Raw genomic sequence first — 24,412 nt, 5'->3', positions numbered from 1 at the left:
AGCTCTTGAAGCTGTATCGAGTCATACTGCAGCTGTTGCCCTTTGCTGCAGGAATCTACATGGTAGTTTCCCCAATATGTCACAAGGCCAACTCAGATCTATATATCCCTGCCCAGCAGCAGCAACAGAGCTTAGCTCCTTTTGCTTAATGAGTCTGATAATGTCTGTCCCAAGGAGAAGAAAAAGGGCATAGAAAACATTGTTTTTTCTTAATATCCTCACAAAAAGGTCAACCACAAAGGTAATCTTTTTCCTCCCTCTTTCTTCAGCTAGTTATATTGTTCCTCTCAACATCACTGCAAAAATATGTCTGCACTAGATACAATAAAAAAGACGAAGCATCCTTAAGGAAAGATGTTTTCCGTATTGATGCAACCTGTAAAAGAGTACTAGCAAAGTGATATGTATGTGTGTGTGGTATATGGTAGAGAGGATGGATTCTGCTCTATTCTTATCCTCAGGGTCTTGCAGAAATTCTGAACAACTGAAGAAGTCTGTTTGAGGGCTGTTTTCCTTTATTCACTTCACCCTGCCTCACAAGAGCAACCAAATAGAACTTAAATATACTCTAAGCTGTTTTGCTGAATGAACACAAATGTATCAGTATTTTTCTCCTTGTATGCTAGTGCTTAGGTTCTGACAGTAACAGCTAAGAAGCCTTTATACTTATTCCTTTTATTTTGCTTTCCTACTATAATGGATATATTCCTGGAAGGTTTTTTTTTTTTCACATAACCTTCTACATCACTACTTTAGGCTGTAATTTCATTATCTGCTTTTTTTTTCAGTAACTTGGAACTTTTGATGAGTTATTTAGATGGTTTTAAGTTATAAATTCTACCCAAGATGTTTTAGTACATTAGTCCTTTAAAAGTGTAAATGATTTCTGTGTCAAGAACCAGAAGGACGAAAGGTGTAAAATGTCACACTTACGAGAAAAGTGGAACTTACAGATATGCATGTAATGATGAAAGGATTGACAGTTCTGACTTCTCTCAGCCAGATCTGTTAACTTCATCTGACACCAAAAAACTCCCATTAAATCAGCACAGAAAAGAACCAATATTGGCATTTGCACTTCATTCCTTAGGGTTATGAAATATCTACTGCATTAATGAACAGAGCAGCCAGAAGGTTTGCATTCCTTCATGGAGCTGTTGGAGCAAGTCCAGAGGAGGCCCATGAGGATGGTAAGGAGGCTGGAGCACCTCCATTATGAAAGTGGGCTGAGAAAATTTGGCCTCTTCAGCCTGGAGGAGAGAAGGCTGCATGGAGACCTCATAGCAGCCTTCCAGTATCCGGGAGTAGAGGGAGGGCAAGAGGGACTCCTTCAAGGATGCTAAAGAGGGACTCTTCATCAGAGGCTGTAGTGATATAGGACAAGGGGTAATGGGTTTAAACTGAAACAGGTGAAGTTGAGGTTAGATATAAGGAAGAAGTTCTTTATGTGAGGGTGGTGAGGTGCTTGAACAGGTTGCCCAAAGAAGTGGTAAATGCTCCATCCCTGGCAGTGTTTAAGGTCAGGTTGGACAGAGCCTTGGGTGACATGGTCTAATGTGAGGCATCCCTGCCCACAGCAGGGGGTTGGAACTGGATGATCTTAAGGTCCTTTCCAACCCAAATCATTCTATGATTCTATGATTTTCATAGCATGTTACTTTTTAGACAGGAATTGGCGGTCCACTGTCTCTTCCTTGCTGTTGTAAATTTGGAAAACTTTATAGTTGTATTTAGGTTTACAGTCAGGATTGTTTATGCAGTAAAAGTACTTTCATACTATTCTCTGCCCCTCTTATAACCACCCTCATCCTTTTCTGATGGTTATTTGTGGTTTCTCTCTCCAGCTTCACAGAATTAAGTAAAAAACTCTTTAAGCTTGACCAGTGCAATTTTGTGTTTTTTTTAATTTTTTTTTTTTTTTCATTTGTTACTGAGGAAGAAAGTTGGCATTTCATGGAAATATGCATGCTGGTCATTGCACCTTTGAATAGATCTGTTGCCTGCTAGAGTACTGTTGAGATCTTAGCTTTGCCGTGAATGCTGATTTCAAAGATTTGGCTGACTTCTGTAGATCTCAAGCAAAATCTTCCTTCAGTCTGAGGAAAACATGGTGCTGGCTTTAGGATTTTTTTGGTTGGTACCAAGGAAGGTGGATAAAGGGGAGGAGGAATTTATCTCCCTGCCATGGTAAGCAAACTATTGCTTAAAGTGTTTCTGGACTAAAGAGTAGTCCTGAACTGGCTGTGTGTCTTGGGCTGTAATCGCCTATTAACTGCAATTCTGGTCTCATAATGTTATTTAACAGAGGACAGTTGTTCAGCAGCTTTAATCACATGTAATGTTGTACAATTAGCAGACTGTTCGACAAAGGCTTCAGCCTCAGCTTTTTTCTATACAATATAAAGCAGCAACACAATTTCCATTTCCTCCCTATGCATGAACTCAGCAATTCATTACAAAACAGCTACAAAGAGATGCCTAATAGCTAAGAAACATGTCTGATCCAGAGCAACAAAATGATGTGTCTTAGCTCTGTTAGGAAGACAATGTACAGACTACCGCACTGAGAATGGCCTGTGGGCCCCTGACAGCCTCCAGAATGAAACCGGACACGTCACTTTTCACCTCTGTTTTTCTCACATACTTTCAGGTGTCTCTGTCAAGACTGCAAACTCCTTAAGGCACTGACTGCTTCTCTGTGATGTTTGTGCTGTGCCTAGCCCCGACATCCTTGTCTTGGTTGGACTCTTACTTCACACCAGTAGATAGATACTGCTGGATGTTACTGTGCTCCTTATTGTACTGATGGACTTTGATTTTTTGGAAATTCAGGCAAAGGTTTAATGGTATCCCTGGAAAAACAGGTTAAACCAAACCCCAAATAACTCCTGCACGCTCTAAGGGTAAGACCCGCAGAATGTGGGGAAAGGTTGATTTGGATCTATCTCAAGAGTCTAAGTTGGGTCACTTTGGACTCTTCTGATTTGAGATGGTACCAGGAGATGGAATTAAGTATCTTTACCTTCCCGGAACAGACATCATGTCATAAATTATTTCAGCACTAGAACAAAGTTTCAGAGGGTTTGTTACTTTCTTCATCACCTGACATTATTTATTTATTACTTGTAATAATTTATTACTTGTAAAAAAAAAACTGTAAAATGAAAACAGGTTATAGGGAAGTTGAAAAAGAAGGGCTGTGCTTGGCACACTGCAGACAAAAAGACATTTTAGACAATTTTATTACAATGACCACTTTTGCACCGTGGAGTGGTACAAAAGCTGGGCACTTCTGTTACCTCTCGCCAGGCAGTAAAGAGACGGCAAGGTCTTGATCTGAGATGAGAAGGTGGGGTAAAGGACTGTCGGCAGGAAGGCAGGGAGCTCAGAACAAGTTGTAACACCTCTCCCAGCGCTACCCGCCGCGAGTTCAAAGAAAACCGCCTCAACTTCTCAGGACCTGACGCAAAGGCCAGGGGCGCCCCGGCCGGCTGCTGGAGGGGGAGCGATCACGGCGATGGCCCGGGGGACACTGCAGCCACTGCCCGGTGACAGCTCGCCGCCACCACGCTTACCGGAGCAGCGGTCGCATCACCCCCGCTCCCACTGGGCCGTAAAGCCTCCGCCACCTCTATGCGACGGGGGCCTGCGCACCCGTTTCGTTCCCCCCCTCCCCGCCTTTGCTGTTGTTTTTAAGCTGGGGAAGATGTGTCTGTTGAAGCACGGGGAAGGGGCGGAAGAGGTGTATGCGCCTCGGGAGCTGCCGGTGCCGCCGGTACCGCGGCTGCACCTTCAGAGGGGAGGAAGCTCTCCCGCCCTCCACACGCCGCTGAGGGACGGGCGGAGGGACGGATCCAAACGGACCGAGGGGCGGGGGGCGTCACAGCGAGCGGGCAGGCGGCTGTGAGAAGAGATGACAATTAGCCTTTAAAAATGGCTGCTTGGAAGCTGTCAGCTGGGACACGGAGCGGCTGTTAACCCTCCTCTCCCACCTTCCTCCCGCCTCCTTTCCCTGCAGGGAGAGGAGATAAGAGCTCCTCCGCCCCACTAGCCCCCCCGCTCCGCTCCGCCGGTGCGGGATGCCGTAGCGGCCCCACGGCCCGGCCGCCCTCACTTCTCATCTGATTGAGTGGCGAGAGGCCGGCGGCGGCCCCCGCCTCCCGCGCTCCTCCTCGCTGCCGCCTGCGTGTGTGCCGCGGGCAGAGGGACTACAAAGGAGAAGGGGGAGCCGGGGGGGCTACATGATCGAGGGCGGTGTGTGCACGCCAGTGGGGGGCATATCTGGCGAGGAGAAAACACAAGGTCAGGAGCCAGTTCTCCTTCTCCTCTTCCTCCATGGAAGAAGACGGGAGCGATGAGCCCTGAGGAGGACGACGAAGAGAAGGAGCGGATGGCTGAGGGCTGCCGGGCTTCCCCTCAGGAGTGAAGGGGCGCGGAGTGCTGAAGGGGCCGGAGGAGGCAGCGCTGGGGTCGGGAGGGAAGGAGGGAGGAGAGGAAGGCGAGAAGGAAGCGGGGGGTTTGAATCTCCGCGGCTGGATTATTTCCCCTGAGGGGAAGCTGCCCCTGCCCGGGGAGCGCGGGCGGTGCTGCCATCGCTGCCTGCCGCCGGCCGCGCCTCGGCCCATGGCCCCAGCGGCGGAGATGGACCCGGGCAGAACGGGAGCAGTCCCCGCGCCTCGCGGTGCCGGGAGACCGTTCCCTGCCTCCTGCTGCTGCTGCTTCTCCTCACTCCTGGATGTGAACAGCTGGCTGCTCTTCTACGGCTTCTTGTACCTGGCCATCTACGCCCAGGTGTCCCAGTCCAAGTCCTGCGACAAGATCTCCTGCTTCTCGGGTCATTGTGTCAATTCCACCTGTGTCTGCGACCAGGGCTGGGTGGGAGACCAGTGCCAACACTGCCAGGGCAGGTTCAAGTAAGTCTGCTTATTACGATTCCCTTTTCCTTCTCCCTACACCTATTCCCTGGTGGTTTTACTTGCCTGCTTGTTTTCTTTTTGCTTGGGTCTGCTATGATTTTGTTCATGTGTGGTGGAAGTATGTGATAGAAGTTAAGGATGGAATAGGCTCCTCCACTTCATGGTCCCTCCCTCTAGGAACACACAGGACGCAGTCCTGGAGGAAAACTGTACCGGCTGACTTACTGCTGAAAATAGGCTGCTCCACTTGGTGGGAACTGAGAGATAAGAAGAAATCGGCCTAAAGCTGTGTCGCTGCTGTCCCTTCTGGAAGTGTCATGGAAGTGACATGTGCACTTCGTGGGGCTTCCCAGGGAGCAGAAAATGTTGGTGGATCTCAATGACCTCTTCCTTCTGGAAGGTGCAAGTGTTTTGCTCATTCCAGTGTTCTTTTCAAGTGTGTTAGCTAAGTGGGCACTCGTCAGGCACGTTCAGGATAACATAAACATAACTTAGTGAAACATACATCCCTTCTGACAAGGTTTGCTAGAGAGGTGAGAGTGATAAATGTAAACCAATAACATATTTTTGCAAAGGAATGAGTGGTGAATGGAGCTAGAACTGTCTTCTCATTCTTAAAAGTGGATGTGATGCTGGCTCATTGATCAGTGAGAAGGCAGTGCACCCTGACACTTGCTTTTCTACATGTAGTGGAAAAGAAGACTTAATTTATAGGGCTGTCACTTCCCCCCGCCCCCTTTGGTATCAGTATAAAGACTGGCTGTGAAGGATACTGTTTGCTGTTATTTCGCTACATAACCTTGGACAGGACATCTCATTTCATCCTCTTGTAAAACACCTCTTAAAAGCAGATCTTTTGATTAAGTATATTGACACATATAGCTGGAAAATGTTCTAATATTTAGCTATTAACAACACATTGGTGAGGCTGTGTCTTGGAGAAATTCTGTCTTTGGAAAGTAGTAGGTTGAAAGTATCAATAGTCTATTTTAAATTCTGTTTAAGTTCAGTTTCCTCTGTGGAGCACTAGAATTAAGCTACAGAATTTACATCACTTTTAAACCTTTAATCGAGGTTACTCATTCCTAAATGAAAGTAAATCCAGTAACTTGTTAGCTGGGGAAGTTAAGGAGTAGCTGGAGTCAGACACATTGGCTGAAGTAATGTACATGCTGTGTAGGAAGAAACAATTCACTGATATTTGGTGGATGTCCTGGGTTCAGCTGTAGCAGTTATTTTTCTCCTTCCTAGGATTATTCAGTCAGTGCCATTAGAACTGAGTTACAAAGATAATAGAAGGCAAATCGAATACATCTTTTCTGCATATGAATTTGGAAATAAGATTTTAAAGCTGGTCATTTGTTGCCTCTGTGTGTTGAGGATTTAGGGTCTGTCTTGCTCTGTGTTGTGGAACAATGGGCTAATTGCAGAGGAATTGAGAGTGAGGAGAGGAGGCCCAGGTGAATCTTCTTTGTGTGTGAGGATCTGCAGGAGACAGGCTGGCAGAGCTATTATTCCCTTGCTTTAAAGAGATTAGTTCTATCCTTTGTCTTGATGGCACTCACAACAGACCTTGATAGTTCAAGGGCTGAAGCAAATTTTCATTTCTTAAATTTAAAAGCTTGTTCTGAATTAGTATGTCTTCTAAATGGTTATTGGAGCCTTTATCTAGTCGTTACAGGTATTTGCTTGATTGTCTGTTAAAACATTTATGTTTCTTTACGTTGGTTGTATTCCTGGAGTGAGGAGGCACTGTGGTTCCGTTTTTTCAGTTCTGGTAGAAAGTTAATAATCCATCCCCACCTAGAGGAAGTTCTGCCTGAATGTTGTTGAAAGAGCATCTCTTCTGAGCTAAGCCAACGCATGGGTTAATTGCTGTGCCCTTAGGAGTTTTGGTGAAATCAAAATAGATTTCTTATTAACTCCTCTACATTCTTTCATGCTTAGCTTTAGAAATGACAGTGATGTTTCTTTGTGATTATTATCTTGGAAGTAAGGTGTTTGTATGTTGGAGACCTATTTTTTACTGTTGACACTTTAATAGTGCTGTCTTTGATAGCTCATCTTTAATCTTTATTCTTGGAAGCAAAATATACTCTGCAATGAAAATAAGCGTTCTAAGATTTAAAGGATTTCAAGCCCTGTGAGTTGGGGATGGCATGAAATACATTAAGGTGTATTGCAATGCAAGTAACAGCTCAGAGCAGTTGTATTTTGAATCCTGAAAATTCAGATGGGTTTTGAATGGGTGATGAGTCAAGTCTGTATTTGCAACTGAAGAGCTGGAAAAAGCATGTTAGTCTGCCTGACGGTCGGGAGATTGAAGACCTTTCTGACTTCTGTGGCACTTGGTTTGACTTAATATCGTGGAACATTTGCATGTTGTTTCCATTTGTCTGTGAAGCGAATATCTGCTTTATGCATCAGTAGCTGTGCACTTTTGCAGCAGTGGTACTTTCATTTGACAAGCTGGATGTGTATCACGTTTGCAGCAGTTGCTTCTGCCAGGAAGAATTATTATGAAGAACGTTTCAGAATGAGATGAAGATTGAACAGTGTTTGGCTATTATAACTGGATTAACAATTCTGGGTTGTAGAAACAATCTATACAAATGCTAATAGAAACTTGTGTGTTATTCTGAACATTTATGTCGTTTTAAAGTTTCAGCATCCCGAAGTGTCCCGGTGCTACTTTGTTATGCAAGATTAAAATTGAGCTTTTAATGACCCAAATTGGGTGTGCGTAAAACCTGTTTTCTGTCACTAGACTTACTTGAGAAAACAGATTTTTAAGGGTAGGCTTAAATAACTGGAAAATAAGTATTTTTATTCATATATGTGAAGTATGGTTATTTTTGCTCTTTGGTGGAATAAGTGACTTGCATTAGCCAGCATCAAAAACATTGTCATAAGAGAAGCACTCTACCGAGAGGTAGCTTCGAACTATTAATTCTTTGGTGAGAGATGTATAGTATTTCTGGCTTTGTTTTATTTCTTTTTATTGACTGAGAAATAACATAGCAGAGAAACATCAAAAATAATTGATCAATCTTAGTAAGCAGGTGTCAAAATTAATCGACAATACTATAGTAACCTTGCCTTTTCCGCTAGGAGAGCTACAGAGCAAGTAGACTGCTTTGTAAATGTTGCTCTGGACTGGATGAAAGAAGGGTGGATGGGGGATTCTCTAGCAGTATTTTATTATTCTTATTTATTAACTTTTATGATTACTCCTTGTACTGTGAAGCATGTGGTAACTCATTATGTAAATGGAAATGTTGTTACTCTTGCCCCATTGCATTCCCATCCTTGTCAGTAGCTTTCCAGAATGGTCAAGGCCTCATCTCTACTTGGCAGTAAATAATTTTACATCTGTTCAGGATGGTATCTGAATGCAGTTCTGACTTATTTCCTTCTCTCTTGAACTTCCTCCTTCCCCTTTCCCTTCTGCTCTGACAGAATGCAAAAACTAAAATAGAAAAGGGAAATTTAGTTATAAAAAGGGAGGGGAAAGAAATTATCTGTGCATGCCTGCAAGAGACAGGGGAAATACAGGAAGGCCAAAAAGTGAGCAGGTTCTGGTTTTATAGCAGGCAGCTTCAAACAGCACAGTTCGCAAGAAGTAAACAAATTCAAAAGCATAAAAGCAGTGTCCAGTTTTATTCTGATAAACTGATTTATTAGAGCAAATTAAGCTTTTAATGCTACATCTGCTGCTCTTCCCCTATCCTATACCTTTGAATTTGTTGGTCAGTTACAGTTTTCATAATGGTATGAGTACAGGCAGAAGGGAGAGGGAAAGGATGCCCAGATCAGTTGTGAGACTCCAGGGAATTTAGGGAGACAAACACTATGAATGGTCCAACTGAAGGAAAAGCTGCAGTCACAGTGTTTACGTATTTAGATGTCAAAGTCAACCAACCTTGAGATGCCGCACAACAGGAATATAGGCTTTTGCTGCTCAAAGAATGACTTGGGCAAAGAAGTTACTTTCAGTTTGGAGCAAAAAGTTACCTATTTCTCCACCTCTGCTTTGTATGTTGGTGTGTGGAAGAACATGAGAGAAAATGTTGTGCATGCGGCTATTCTTCCTTTCAACCTTTTGAGTAGTTAAATGACTGGAAATCTCTAGTCTTCTAAAATGCTGTCTTTAAAAGAAGTAGGTTGTCTTCAGATGGTTATTGTTGCTTATTTGATAAGTCCCAGTTGACATATGTAATGAAGCAGATTATACAGGATAGGTGAGCATCTTTGGGTACCTAAACTTCGGTTCATCCGCTTTGCCTAGTACTAGGTTTTCTTCTTCAGAAAGAGTAAGAGGAAATTGATATGTTTGATTATTAACCCTTGTCTCCAGATGTTCTTGTAGCACTTGTAAATTACCTCCTGCATGTTCTCCTTGATTTCTAGAGCTCCTACAAAATACTCCGTGTTCCTAAAGGACAGAATAATTTTTCAGTACAAGAACCTTCACAATTGAAATGTCAAAAGGGTATCAAATTTTATTATTTCAGGCAAAACCCTTATTTCCATCTGAAACTGAATTCTGCTGTTTGTGGAATGACTCACACAAGCAAAATTGCATGTTGTAAATGAACAATAATGCTGTGTAAGAAGTGATCTTTAGAGAAAAGATAGTTTTAGATGCAGCCAGTTGAAGTTCATGCTGCTGTAAAAAGGAGTGACTTTATCCTTCACGCTCCTCATTGATTATATGCTTTTGCTTCTTATGTAAGCATTAATATTCCTGCTGAGAATTGAAAAGTGTCAACAGGAGCATACCTCCCTACCTCTGAGCCAATTCTTTTTTTCTTTAAGTCAGATGAGTTTCCTGATGTTACTTCACTCTTGCTGACCCAAAGGGGGTTGCAGGAATGAGCAGGTGTTGAGAAAACCGTCCCTTTTGGAAGTGGAACACACTTAGACTGCCTTAACTTTAATGCGAAACAACATCACTATTAAACTAGTGGAACTTCCATTATAGGGGGTGAAATCCTGAGTCAGTTTATGAGTTGCAAATCTGCCTTTGTCATCAGCGTGGCCTTCATCTGATCTGAGTTGAACTCATGATTTAGAGAGGCATCCAACATGTCTGAAAACACTTGGATTCACTGAAAGGCCATTACAGATTTTCAGGATTCTTCCATTGGTTAGGTATCCTCACTGTTTTCTGTAACCATCAAAACCAAATGAATAATCCCCCTCACCCAGAAAATCTACCCTACCTTATTTTTTTTCTGTTGTCACCCTGTTTTCTCATGTTTTTAGTCAGGCCTTTAGTATGTCAGGTCTGTGTTCTTGTAGGTACTTATAAGGAGGGGTGTTCCTTAAGTCATCTCAACATAAACCAAATTTTTTGATCCTTGATTGCCTTCTTGGTTTTCAGCTTTCCTGATTGCATCAGCATTATTGATCTACGAATGCCAGAACTGGATGCTTGTCTTTCGGTGATGGTTGTACTGGTGAAGTATAGAAGCAAGAGTAACCCCTCCCCTGCTGCTTGATGTCCTGCTGCGTGCAGCTGCAGAGAGTGCTTCGAAGCTTAGCGCTGTGCTGGCAGCTCAGTCCATTATTTTCTGCCTCACAAGTATTCTGTTAGAGCTGCTGCATGCTCAGTACTGAGTGATTGGTATGTGGCCCTGATTTACTCAAACTGGGCTGTGAACCGAACTCAGCTTCTCCTATTTGGAGTGATGTTTACTTGTGGGGCTACAAACATGTATTTGTGTTCTTTTAAAATACCTCTCTTCCCCTCCCAAGTAGTAGATAAGTAACAACATGCAGAGTCCCTTCCCATGTGTAAGTCTGAGACCATCTATAGGACTGAATCCAAATGCAAGTTAGGCAAAGGGTTTGTGGATTCTGGAGTCTAGTTTGTTTGCAGACTAAGCATGTTACTTGATAAAATGTGGGAACTGATGGCTGATGACCCTGTAAGGCTTTCAGACAGCACCTAAAGCTATAGGTGCACAAAAAGCTTAGTTCTGTTAAGTGTATGCTGAAATATATTCAGGAATGATACATAAATGCCTATACTGGTTAAAGCATTTAATATTATGTATTACATTGGTAAATAAATAGTTTCATACTGTGTATCTCTTGCTTCCTTTAACTGAAAAGAAGGCGTGATGATCATATTTTGGAAAGCATTATCATATTTCATGTCATCTTTTAAAGATGAGTACGAGTAGTTTTTGAGAGAGCAGTCTATCACACAGCACTAGAAATTGATTTAATTGTATCAAAATGTGGGCAGAAAAGATAGGAGATAATAAGAGATGCTACAGGAATATCCTTAGGATAGTTTTAAACATACTGAAGTGCTGGTGAAAAAGGGCTTTATGTAGTAGAGTTTTAAAAGAGTCAAAACCTCATACAGTATTGAAGAATAATTATTTGTGAGTGTCCATGTAATTTATTATTGGCTGTATGCTCTTGTCTTGAAAAACATCTTACAAAGTAGATGTAAGGAAGAATAAATGATGCCTGAAAACAACGGCACTCCAGTGAACTGTAGCTGTTACCATTACTGAAGGAACAATAGTAGACTATAAGCAAAGGATGTATTTTCATGTGAGGTGGGGAACAGTGGGAATTTTCAAACTAGTATTGTAAGTTGCCCTATATATTCTTAAAAGCCTAATGAGTGAATGTGGGAGTTGCATTGTTTTTAGAGCTCCTTGTGAAGTAGGACCCTGTTGAGGAATGATGGAGCTGAGCTCAATGCTGTCTGTTAGTGTTCATTCACAAGGTACAAGGTCTGCATTCAGCTTTGAAGTATCCTGCAGGCATAGAAAACTAAAGCTTCTTACACCTCTGAAAAGTAATTTAACCACCAGCTGTATAGAATAGTCTAGGGCAAACTCTCTAGAGAAAATGAATTCACTGTGAAATCTCTCCCAAAATTTAGAGTTTACCTCACTCATCTGGAAGAAATGGATTCCAAGACCTGTTTGAATCAGTGTTTTGTATTTTTTAGCTAAAGATGGAAATGTACTACTGCTGTCGTATGATGACAGAATACCTAGTTTATCTATGCTAATGATGGTTAGAAACAAGCTAATTGTAGAGTATTTCCAAGTTGTAAGCAGCACATGCCTGAGAACCTTGATTTGAATAGGTAATTTTGAAGCCAGGATATTCTAGAATTACCTGGCAATGGAACAAGTAGTGAAGTACTTAAAAGACAGTGTCCATGTTTTCTTATGGATTTCTTCCATAATTTATGTGCTTCCCTGTCTCATCTGTAAAAAGGAAATAGCGCTTCCTGTAAGGTTGAAGACTTTAGGTGCCTCAAACCATAATGATGATGGACAGCTAATAAACTAGGTCCAGTTTTAGAAAATGCTTTTCTTCCTAGATCGGTACTATGGCATGAAGTAGTTGTCCAGACTGGGCTGTATATTTCAAGCAAATGAGTAAAATTGCTTCCTCATTAGCTTAGGTGGACCTAAAACTTAGAAGCAGTCTGTATTGTTACAGAATATTTGAAGAATAAGTTGTTCTCTTATTCAAGAGAATCCTTGGAAAAAACGTACATTGTCCTTCAACTGATAAGATTTTATTTGGGAAGGTGAGACCCCCAAAGACCTAACCCCGGTTAAATCTTGCAAACAAAATATTGTGATACGCTGTAGTACTTGAACAGTTGCTGCTCAACTTGCATGAATGTAGTGTTCTATATTAGTTATTACATTCCTGTATCTGTACCAAAGAACCGTGTATTCCTCATCTGTAGGATGATTGCATTAAGTTATTACAAAATTGTGAGTCTGGATTCACAATCATGAAATGTAGGTTTTTATTATAGACATAGACTTTTATTTTAAACAAAGATGCTTATTTATTCCCATGGTTTTGAGTGTTCAGCTTGTTTGCTATTACACTGAAGGCTAGTACCTTGTCTTGAAAAAGTGGATCATGTTGAATATGGAGACCAGTAACGAGTGGTGTCCCTCAGGGATCGGGGTTGGGACCGGTCTTGTTTAACATCTTCGTCGCTGACATGGACAGTGGGATTGAGTGCGCCCTCAGCAAGTTTGCCGATGACACCAAGCTGCGTGCTTCGGTTGATACCCTGGAGGGAAGGAATGCCATCCAGAGGGACCTTGACACACTTGTGAGGTGGGCTGATGCCAACCTCATGAAGTTTAACCATGCCAAGTGCAAGGCCCTACACCTGGGTCGGAGCAATCCCAGGCACAGCTACAGGTTGGGCAGAGAAGAGATTCAGAGCAGCCCTGCGGGGAAGGACTTGGTGTTGGTTGATGAGAAAATGAACATGGGCCAGCAGTGTGCGCCTGCAGCCCAGAAAGCCAACCTGGGCTGCATCAAAAGGAGCGTGACCAGCAGATCGAAGGAGGTGATCCTGCTCCTCTACTCTGCTCTCGTGAGACCTCACCTGGAGTATTTTGTGCAGTTCTGGTGTCCTCAACATAAAGAGGACAGGGAACTGTTGGAACAAGTCCAGAGGAGGGCCACGAGGATGATCAGGGGACTGGAGCACCTCCCGTATGAAGACAGGCTGAGGAAGTTGGGGCTGTTCAGCCTGGAGAAGAGAAGGCTGTGTAGAGACCTCATAGCAGCCTTCCAGTATCTGAAGGGGGCCTATAGGGATGCTGGGGAGGGACTCTTCATTAGGGACTGTAGTGATAGGACAAGGGGTAATGGGTTCAAACTTAAACAGGGGAAGTTTAGATTGGATATAAGGAGGAAATTCTTTCCTGTGAGGGTGGTGAGGCACTGGAATGGGTTCCCCAGGGAGGTTGTGAATGCTCCATCCCTGGCAGTGTTCAGGTTGGATGAGGCCTTGGGTGATATGATTTAGCGTAAGGTGTCCCTGCCCATGGCAGGGGGGTTGGAACTTGATGATCTTAAGGTCCTTTCCAACCCTAATTATTCTATTCTATGATTCTGTGTTATGTTACTATCAGGATGCAGGAGCTGGGACTGAAAAAACAATCAGGAGTATCACAAAAGGACCAGATTTTAGCTGTATACATTACAGTTGTGGCAGCAATGATTTTATCAAAAACCTGGGAGGAGAACTGGGGTAATAATGTCTTTAAATGTTGGTACACTTGTGTAAAGGAATAGTTGATACTTGTGGCTTTATTAGTAAAACTAAAATGCTGAATAATCCAACTATAGGATAATTTGCACCTTTACTTGTTCTTTGTTGAATCTATAGAGCAAGTGTTTGTATGTAAAAGTCTGTATTTCCCACAAAGAAAATCCAAACCAATAAACCAGACACAAAATAGCTCATGTTCATGTTTGTGTGTGCAAGCCCAGGTGATGAATGTACTTTGGAGGATAGTTGATAATCAAATGGACATGTGGTATATGCAAGATCTATTGAAGAAATTACGGGGAAGAGCAAAATGAACTGTTTCGTAGAAAAGATCAGTAGAGCTGCTCTAAGCAAGCTGTGTGCTTTTCTCCTATCAGCAGATCTCTTTTGTTTGCTAAGTCAACTGAGGCTTTTCTAAAGAGTAACTTAAAGCATTGAACAGGAGGAGGAAGGTGTTCTTCTTGAAAAATGACAAATAATGGACAAACAGCTGCTTTTGAAAACATACAAATTCATATTTAGAATCGTAGAATAGTTAGGGTTGGAAAGGACCTTAAGATCATCCTGTTCCAACCCCCCTGCTGTGTGCAGGGACACCTTGCACTAAAACTTTTTATATGCACGTTTGGAATATCATGTTAAGGTATCTGTGTTAAAATATTTCTGCAGATGTTTTCTAAAACCTAACACTGATAGAACTATCACATCCAGAACATTGATATTTAAAACTTCCCCCCCCCCCCCGGGTATTTTTAGCAGCATAGCACTTTGTAGGAGTAACCTGTGAGCATCTATTTAAAAATCAAAATGACACAATTTTTCTAGAGCTTTTCAATTTCCAAATTGCTTACACTATTTTAGTGTTCATGGGGGAACCCCTGCACCTATGTTCAAGGAAGTACTTTACCGCTACACACATGTATTGTACTTTGTATAGTTGTACTTTGTATTTTTTATTGTAGTTAAGCACTAGATATCTAGTCATAACAATGACCTTGAAAAATAACCACTTGGGTTTTGAGCTGTTTTACATGTAAGAAACCTGAAGCTGTGTGGTTATGTAAGCTGACATAACAAATAAGCAAGTAAGTGACTGAATTGAAATGGAATCTTGGGAGTTTATACAATTTTCTGTAGTTCTGCACCAGTCCTCATTTTAGGAAGACTGAATTGTTTTCAAATTGTAAATTCTTTCTCTGCAAATAAACAGTATAGGTTGAAGTGCTTTGTTTTGACAAAGACCATTACTGTGTAACATAATCAGATATAAGAAAGTATATGAAGCTTGTTCAGTTGTGGATGTATGGCTGAGGAGTTTTGTGTTGATGGTATTTTAGACTGACTATTCCAAACATACTGTATGTCATTCAGTGAGTACATGGGGGCCTCTGTCAATGCAGGTGAAAATGCCAGTATAAGTTAGAGGTTGATGAATGCTTAAGAGGATTGATCTTGAAAGGTGTCCTTAAATGAGCCAGGGCATCAAAGCTGGACTGAGTTTGTAGTTGGTCTGCCTTGTTTTTAAGGGGGGAGGAAAGGACAGTGGGGATGCATGGGGGATCAAGCAAGCCAGATTGGATGGGGCTCGGAGCAACCTGATCTAGTGGAAGGTGTCCCTGCCTCTGACAAGGGGGGTGGAACTGCATGGTCTCTAAGGTCACTTTCAACCCAAACCATTCTGTGATACTGAGTTCACAAAACCTGTTCATCAACAGGAGCACTGCTGGATGATTTTATTTTCTGTGCTTGAAGTGCACTTACTGCATTTGGGGCTTTTATAAATTCAGAAATCTGTTCTTTAACATAAAACTCTGAGGTGAGAGGCAGCTGAATGTAAGCACAGTATTCCTTTTAAGTTAGGTATTTTTTATTAGTTCAACCACATTTATGAGTAGCAATTGAACTGGAAAGCAGAGCTAGTGTATGTTAGAATGATGGAGGCTTGCAGTGTTGCCCTGCAATGGAATTTGAGAACATCTTTCTCTGAAATTCTACTTGGCATTGTCTTGATAGTTTGAGGTCATGCTTGGTAAAGATATTAAAAAGCCTTACCTACTTTAACCTGTGGTTAAGTTCTTGCCTACTAAAGACATTCATTTAAAGAGTCCTAAGCAGTTCTTTGTCACATCACCTGGGTCTCTTCAAAGTTGCTTTTTTTTTTTTTTAAATCATTCTGATAAATTGGAATTTTTATTCCCATCTGCCAGTAAAGACCACAGGAGATGAGGGACATGCTTCAACTCATTTTTAAATACAGCAATCAAGCTTTAACCTTTTTTTTCAGTGATGATCAAGGAAAGCATTGTGCAATTATGTGATATTCTTGTTTATGTTGGACCTTTCTGATCTGTAAGTTTCCTTATTGTTGTTACGTAATTCACTGGGTATAGAGGTAAATTATTGTGCTTCAAGACTGGGAGAATGACAAAATGAACATGTGCTAATTTTGGTGAGAATGAGCGTAGCCACACAAGATCTTCAGTAGAAGTACTCTTGTTCTCATATTTACGCCATTGCACGCCTAGGCTTCAGTAATGTGGCTTACTCTGGTGCTACCTGAAGGCAATAATAAAACAATGCTTTTTGATGAGGGTTCTCAGATATCCTATGCTTAAAAATCTACAAATTATCAAGCAGCAGCAACTTTTTGGGTTTTCTTCCCTGCTGAGAACTCTCTCATGATTTTGAGTCTTTCACTCTTCCAATTTCTGTGTTCAGTGTTGTGTGGTGGGTTTTTTTTTTTTGGTTTGCTTACAGACCAGATATATTGAGGAAGCTTTCGGAGACCATGTCAACTTAAAACAAGTTATGCAGCCTCTTCTTCAGTATATCATGTATTGATGAAGTATACATATTCTTATGACACAGTTTAAATGATAAGGTGCCTTTATTTTGTGCCTGTTCCTGTTTTTAAGCATAGCTGATCATCCTCATTGAATTCTTTGCTCTTTGCTCATTACATCCTCATGGTACGATATACATGCCAGAGTTAAGAAGATGTTCTGGTCTAAAAGAATGTGTCATCACTTCCATATGAAAGTGGAAAATGCTGTTAAAAATCTGGATGGCAATGTCTGGGAGCTGCGGCCATGGCTCTGAAGGGAATTATAGGACTGAAGTTAGCAGGTTTGTGTGTAAGGCTGTTGCTGTGCAGAAAAAGTTGCACATTCCGGTGAATTTATGCCAGCACTATATGTTTCTAGTTGTGCAAGTGCTCAACAGGGTAAACTTGTAATACTTTTCAGGGCACCTCTGTACTAGAATTCAGTGGTAACTTGGGTTACAGGCTGCATAAATCTGCTTGCTGCTGTGAATCTTAAGGCTGGATGTTTTTCATAACAGGTATGGGAGTTCTTGGTGATAATCTCTGTGTTTAAGATTATCAGAAGGAATTTTCTCCCGTCACCCAATGTTGAATTTTACTTAGTCCAGATTCACTTGTCAGTGCTTTAGGGTTTTGTGTGCGTGTATGCTTTACAGCTCCTAAGTTATTTGCTCAGGCAGCAAAGATAAAATTGTATAGAATTTATATAATGAATTGTTGAAGACTGTATTTTCTTCTGGTACTTTTAGAATCAAGATTTTAGGGTGTTCTCCTATGATAAGAATGTCTTGATTATATGAACAGTTCTCATAGGTGTGATTTAATTACATTAGTGTTGCACTCAGAAGGAAAAATAATTATTAACAGCCTGTTTTTAGTTAGTGTTGTGGTTCCAAATATTTTCCTTGAGTTGGAGACATTTGAGGGAATGTTCTCCTTAAGCAAGTTTTATGCATGTGAAGAAAGGGAAATGCTAACATCTGTTCAAGCAGAAATCCCTATTCTCTCTTAAAATATGTTTAACTTATCCTTGACAGATTCTTCCTTAGGCAAAAAAAAAGAACAGTTTCTATTATGAAATCTCTGGGAGCTTTACTGTGTTTGGATGCAGAAAAGAAATTAAAATCTTACTCTGGAACAGAATGGGCATGTGAAAACCAAAACAGTAACTGGACTATGGCATGTGAACAGGGGGTTGGAACTAGATGATCTTAAGGTCCTTTCCTACCCCAACCATTCCATGATTTTATGTGACCATTGTTTTTGAGTAGTTGGTATTTGAATTAATGCTGAAGAGAACAGAAGGAAAAACATTCAGGGTGAATGTTCTGGCTCTTATTTGTTGTAGGGTATGTGCTGAAGGGTAGGAGAAGAAAATCTTTGAGAAAGTGTGGAGTTTTTGTACAACTAATATGAAATATGAATATTGGATTCCATGTCTAAGCCTGTTTCTGTTGCTTCGTTGAACTAATGCAACACCTTATTTTATTAATTCTCTTTCTGTTTGTAGTAAAATAGCAGTGTCTGCATTACTTGGTAGCGGTATATGTACGCCAGGAATGACTGAAGTTATCGGTGTCATGGGAGACGCTTATTTCTCAGCTAATCTTTCTGTTGTTGGGCAGTAGGTGTAACTTGATGTTCTAGGAATCAAGCTACAGTCTTTCGTAGGGGTCCAAAAATGTTATCAAAGTGCATTTAGTTGTCTGAGATTTAGTGACAGTGATGTCGGGACCATATCTGAAGCAGAATTCTGCTATTTGTATCTAATGGACTGAATTTACTTGATTGTATGAATAAAATGGCCTTTTGTATTAGATAATTGACAAATGCACATGACCAGCATCAGCAGTTAAAAGCATTAAATCAGAAAGTTTTTAATTATATGTAGAGGGCTATTTCTGATTGAAATGTGTGGTTACTGAGCATCTTCCAAAGAGTTCAAGGTTTTCTGCATGGGGAGCAGGGGGAACAGGTAGAAAAGAAGTTAAGTTTACAAAGACCAATAGATTTGATCAGCTCTCCAGTTTCAGATAAAAATATACACTTTGGTTAGTGTGCATCCTGTTGTGTTCTGGAACTGCCACTTTTAGCAGGAGTTTCCTCTCTGAGATATCTCATTCTGTTTGGAAGGATCCTATTGAGAGCGTTACTCTGTCCAGTTCAAAGACTGAAGATCTTTGCAAGCTCACAAATTATATCCAACAACTCTGAACTGTTAGTAGCCACATTATGTTGGAACTGAAATTTTCGAAGTGGAGCCTGTGAGAAGGGAGTGATCTGGATGAATTAAAGCTCAGTATTTGATGCTGGAGTCTGTTTATTGTTTCTTCCTGAGCTATCAAATCTTAGGGAAAATCAATTTGAAAGCAAAGAAATGCCCAACAATCAATAAATGCAAGATCATCATGGAATTTTGAGGGGAAAAAATGTAAAACAATGAATCAAAGAAAACTCCCCTGCAAAATGGTAATCAAATTGATTTTTTTGGTAAGCTCTGAAATGAGTACTTAGGGATTGTCCCTATTTAAAAGCTGCCATGTGATAGTGAGCCTGAGAATTTCATTTCTGTAAAAAATGCTTTAGGGTTTTTCTTACTGCTTTACAGTAAATTACATGCTTTCTTTTCCTATATCTTTTACTGGTTTATAAATCTTCAGAGAAGTTATGAATATGTTTCGTATTGCTGTGTTGTGATAAAACTGTTATGTCTGAAATAGAGGTAATTGCATCATCTAATTGGGAGGGGAGGTGGACTGATTGTGGGGAAACACAAATAGCATTAAAAGTTAAGAGACAAAAGGAAAGATTTGTTACTTAAGCTGTACAAGCAATGCAGTACTCATCAAACGCAGGACCAAATATGTATCTTGTTTTTCCTTTAAGTTAAATAATAACTGTAAATTACAACTTAGATGTAAAGAAAAATGTCTAATTGACAGATGAATTCATAGTGCCCTTCATAGCATAGCTGAAACTTTACCTCTGCTTTGTCGCTTCTTGTTTCAGCTACTGCAGTCTTGTTTTCTCCTGAGCTGCCTCTTCTCCAACACTGGAAAGGAGGTAGCTGAAATAAAGTACTTTGTGCATGACTTAGATTTCCATCAGCCTGTTGTGAATCTTACAAGGACTCCTGCTCACCTCAGTTCTTCCATAAAGGGGAAGAAACAAAACTATGCAGCCCCACCAGAGTTCCTCACAATTTAGAAGACTGACAATAATATTTAGATTGTTTCTAACCTGTAATTTTGTTGCTACAGGTTTTATGTATATATAAATGGAATTCAGTGATACTGGTGGATGTCTGGATACAAGTATGAACCACCACTTCACTGGTGGTGGTCTTTTGCCACCAGTGCACAGTTATTTCATCAAATGATGTGTTTGAGTATTGACTGAACTATTATTGTAAATCTGAGATAAAATTAGTGATTTAAATTATTCATACAAGAAAATCAGTAGGACTTGTATGGGATGTTTTGTTTTATAATTCTCTGGTTATCATCAAAGGTCTGTTACTTTCTTTTTGTTAAAATTCCTTTTTCTTCTCTAGATGAATGTTGCAGTTGTCTGAAACTCCTAAAAAGTTATAACCCTAAGCAGTGGGGTAAAGTGGTAACTCCTTAGGAGGAGAGAATAGGGCAACAGGGAGTTTTAATTTACCAAAGCCTAAAAATGTGACCCAGATTGAGAATGAAAATTAAACATTTGAGCTGGCAAGTTTGAATGAACATAAATGTTGAGGTTTGTTTACTATTTCTATTATGGCTCAGTCTTCCTGGGACGTTATTTGCCCTTGCATTAGAAATTGCAATTAGCAATTATTTGTTGTGAAAATTATTTGGTTCTTGTGGTATGTTAATTTATAGTTGTTCTTTGTAGCATATTGTAATTTTCTGTTACTTAAATGTAAGCTATTAAAATCATTGGGTGCTTTTGCCTCAGCTTGTTAAATTTTATTTTTAACATGAAGCTTTCTTGATGGTGCCCAGTTCCTGAAGTATTGTAGTCTTGTTGTGTTTTGATTTTTCCTTTTCAAGTGTTTTGATTTATTTTCTAATGCCTTGCCTGCCTTCTCAACATTCTGACAAGTTGGGATTAATTAAAAAGGATTTTCTGTAAGGCAGCAGGGATTTGTGTGAGTTTAAAGGCAAAGTCTTGCATATAAAAGCAAAATATTTCTAAACCAGATTTGTATCTATGGGTGAGTGTATATATCTAGCTCTATATGTATGTATCTACAAATATACTTGAAAATAGACATAAAAGACCAGGTTCTGTTCTGCTGGTTGTTGGATTTGAAGCATCTATGCGAGTATTGCAAACCTTCCCTTATCTGACGTTATCTTATCATTGCACTGCTGAATGAGAGTGGGAAGGAGGAGGACGGGGAAGAGTTTCATCTTATGTCCTCATATTTTAAGATAAAAATCACTGCCGCTGCAATTCTATGCGCTGTGTTCCCAGATTGCCTATTGAGATGACTGAGGAGTTGGGTAGATTCGTATGTCGGGGTTGATGTGACATCCAACTTCAGCCCAGGCAGTTACATCCTTTTATTAATGCCTTTAAGCATAGCTGTCAGAGAGTTCACAAGCTGTGATATGGGGGGAAAAAAAGGTGGCTGTTCAAAATAGCTGTCTACAGGACTGGACAGTGAGGCTAAGCTTTTTGAGGTGCAATTTAGGCTTGAGTACTGCTTTTACCCTACTTGAGCCTACAAGCTATTTTCTTCCTTTCCTGCCAGATTTCTGTCTGTTGTTACCAGCCAGAGTGATTTGGAATTACTGGCTGTTGACATCTCTGTAAAGGGTCTTTATTTTTTCCCTCTGTTCCCCCAACCTTGCAGAATTACCACACTAGTCTGTACTCTATTTTAGGGGCAAAGGCAGCAGTTGTTTGCAGGGAGCTAAAAGTTGTGTGTGAAAGTGTAACTTAATGCTTCTATGTTTTTAAATTATTGCAGTAAAATAAAGCCTTGGTTACCTATATGTGGTAAACACATAGTTCCCATTATTACACTTGAGGACGTCTTATATGGAGAGAGTGTTAGTTGTTTAAAAAGAACAAAAACCTATCTCAAAACCCTGCAAACATCTCTAGCAAAAAAAAGTATGAAACCTGAGCAGGTGTTTTTTTCAAAGCATGCTTTAATTGCTTTGTCTCTATGATTTAGATAGAGTTTACTAAAGATTCTTCTGTCTTATGCCATGGTCTCGAACTCTCTGAAGTGGCAATCTTTTGGGTCTGCCAGAAACGTGTTCAGAGGTTCTTTTATCTTGCATTTCTGATAGACTGAATTTAGACTGTTAAATATATTTGTTCATGCAGTCTCCTTATATTTGCCTATTTTTGTGTGCATATAGTTGATTAGACAAAAGAGCTGATCTTTCTCCATTTCATTTTCCCTTTGGCCTTCTCTCTGTACATACAGAGAGTGTCATTATGATAGGATAAGCAAGTGTCCTCTTGTAGGTTCTTATTTCTTCTAATCACTCAAATAGCATTCTCTGGTCATGTTCCAGTTTAATCTTTCCTCTTCTGTTTCCTAAATATGGCTTTGCTTGTCACTGTGATACTGTTTCTGCCTGACTGCTTCTTGAAACCCCACATCTGGATCGCTGCTGGATCTGTGGAAATCCCACACTGTAGGATCATTTCTGTCTTTTTTTTCACCTCCTGGCTGTGTCCCATTGGTGACCTCCAGTCATTCTACTGTTTTAATAATCTTCTTCCCTTTCCAATGGACTGGTTAAAATTATTCACCTCACTTCTATATGCATGATTTTATAGATTAAATTACTAAATTTAAGCTCTTCTGTATTAGTCCAGCATCAACATCACCTGTTGCCATACAGGCTGAGATTTTTTCTCATGGGCAATCCATTAATCTCATTTCAGTCCAGCTTTTTACTTTCATTATAGTTCTCATATTAACTTGGTCTCTAGGTTTAACTAATTGCGTAGATATTATTGAGTCATCACATAATGGTAATTTTCTTTATAGTCGCTTTATCAAAGATAGTGTGTGATGTTAATAAATTTATGATGCCTTTTATTCTACTTTCACCTCACATCCATATTTTTAGATTAAGCTATGAATATTGAAATAATGAGAATCTTGGCTAATAGGTCCTATTAATTCTGAACAATTCCTTCCCTTTTTGCATTGCATTTAGGTACAATATTTGCTAGAATATGAGAAATGTTATAATTTAATATATTTAATAGCCTACTGTTTAACTTGAAAGTTAATGTCTTGGGTCTTTCTGTTTCTCGGTGATCTTGCATAGAGATTCTTGTCAGTGTTCTGTTAGGAAAATAATTTTGTTACTACTAAGATTGTGATATTACCTAATCCCATACACTTCCTGCTGTGAGCTGTCTTGCTTTTGCGAGATAATATTTTACATCATTATCCTGAGTGAAAACTGTCTATCTCTAATTTCTGTTGACTCATGCTTCCTGGTGTTTTTGATGATTGACAGGTTTGCAATCCTATATATAGATATGTGTATGCATAGGTGTGTATCTATGTGTATGTATATGCACACACTCACACAACACATGAGATAACAAACTGCTTAGCTAGAACATGTTTATTCTCCAATCTGGACAAGAATCAGTTCGTACAGGATTTTGTGCTCAACATTAAAGCTCAGATGTTCTGGTTTTATGGGTGATTGCCTTGTAAGGCATACATTTCTTGATAAAAAGAAAGTGAAATTAGAATAGGAGGTAATGCTGGGAAAGGTATCCCAGGTCATCTTTTAAGATAGAATTGGGCATTAAGTAATTCAAGGCTTGCTTAGAGTTCTTTGCTAGATATTATGATTTCAGCTTCACTTGAAATTTGGGTAGTATTTTAATTCTGACTTGAATTTCCACCTCACAAAGCAATTTTTATGTTGTCTATAAGATAAATAGCCCAAGATTCATCTCCATTGCTCCGTAAATTTAATTATTTCAAACAGAAAATTAATTGTGCTGAATACTGCTGAAAACACACACATTCCATGTCCCTTCCTTATTTGCTTTCTATCACTTGCCTTAATTATTAGTTATGTAAATGAGACTGTGAAATACTTCATAAGATGCTATGAAATCAACAAACAGTAACTGTCATTTGGAGAGTAAGTTCTAACTGGCAATAACAAAGAAATAATACTTACAACAGGTATATGATCCCATGGTACGTATTTTGGAAAGTAATTTGCAAAGATGAATTATTTCTGGGCTTGTGTAGTTATTAAAGGTAACAGTTTAATCAGTGCATTTGACTAATCTTCATTGCAGATTACAGCTGGAGTGCTAATGAGTTAAATACAGTTGCTTTGGCTTTCCACTATGTCCATATGAGTACTTGAATTGACAGTGGTACATCATGCATCTTCTTTTTTCTTTCCACTAAAAAAGTAGTCACTGGTGGCAAATTTAAATGGAAATATCTAAGACTAGAGGATCTTACATATGGACTAATTACGTACTTTTTAAGTACTAAGTTTAACTACGCAGTTTGTCCAATATGAAAGCTTTGGTGTTATATGCTCCAGTAACGATCCCTTTGTTAGGCACCTACACACCTCTTACATCTGATTT

General features: G+C 40.1%; 1 protein-coding gene across 2 annotated transcripts in view; it reads left to right on the top strand.

The window, feature by feature from the left end:
* Positions 1 to 3,833: 3,833 nt before the first annotated feature.
* ATRNL1 (attractin like 1) overlaps positions 3,834 to 24,412 on the top strand; it is a 516,200-nt gene continuing 495,621 nt past the window's right edge. The window contains exon 1 of one of the 2 annotated variants that reach the window (XM_062635365.1): positions 3,834 to 4,913. In XM_062635365.1, coding sequence (XP_062491349.1) covers positions 4,624 to 4,913 — 290 coding nt within the window. In that variant the 5' untranslated portion in view covers positions 3,834 to 4,623. The remainder of the gene's footprint in view (positions 4,914 to 24,412) is intronic. The other variant, XM_062635366.1, reaches the window with a different exon arrangement.

This window comes from Pezoporus occidentalis, unplaced genomic scaffold (assembly GCF_034315485.1).
Source record: "Pezoporus occidentalis ecotype Australia unplaced genomic scaffold, CSIRO_AGI_Poc_V1 ctg45, whole genome shotgun sequence".
Taxonomy (NCBI): domain Eukaryota; kingdom Metazoa; phylum Chordata; class Aves; order Psittaciformes; family Psittacidae; genus Pezoporus; species Pezoporus occidentalis.
This window is presented reverse-complemented; position numbering and strand designations above follow the sequence as displayed.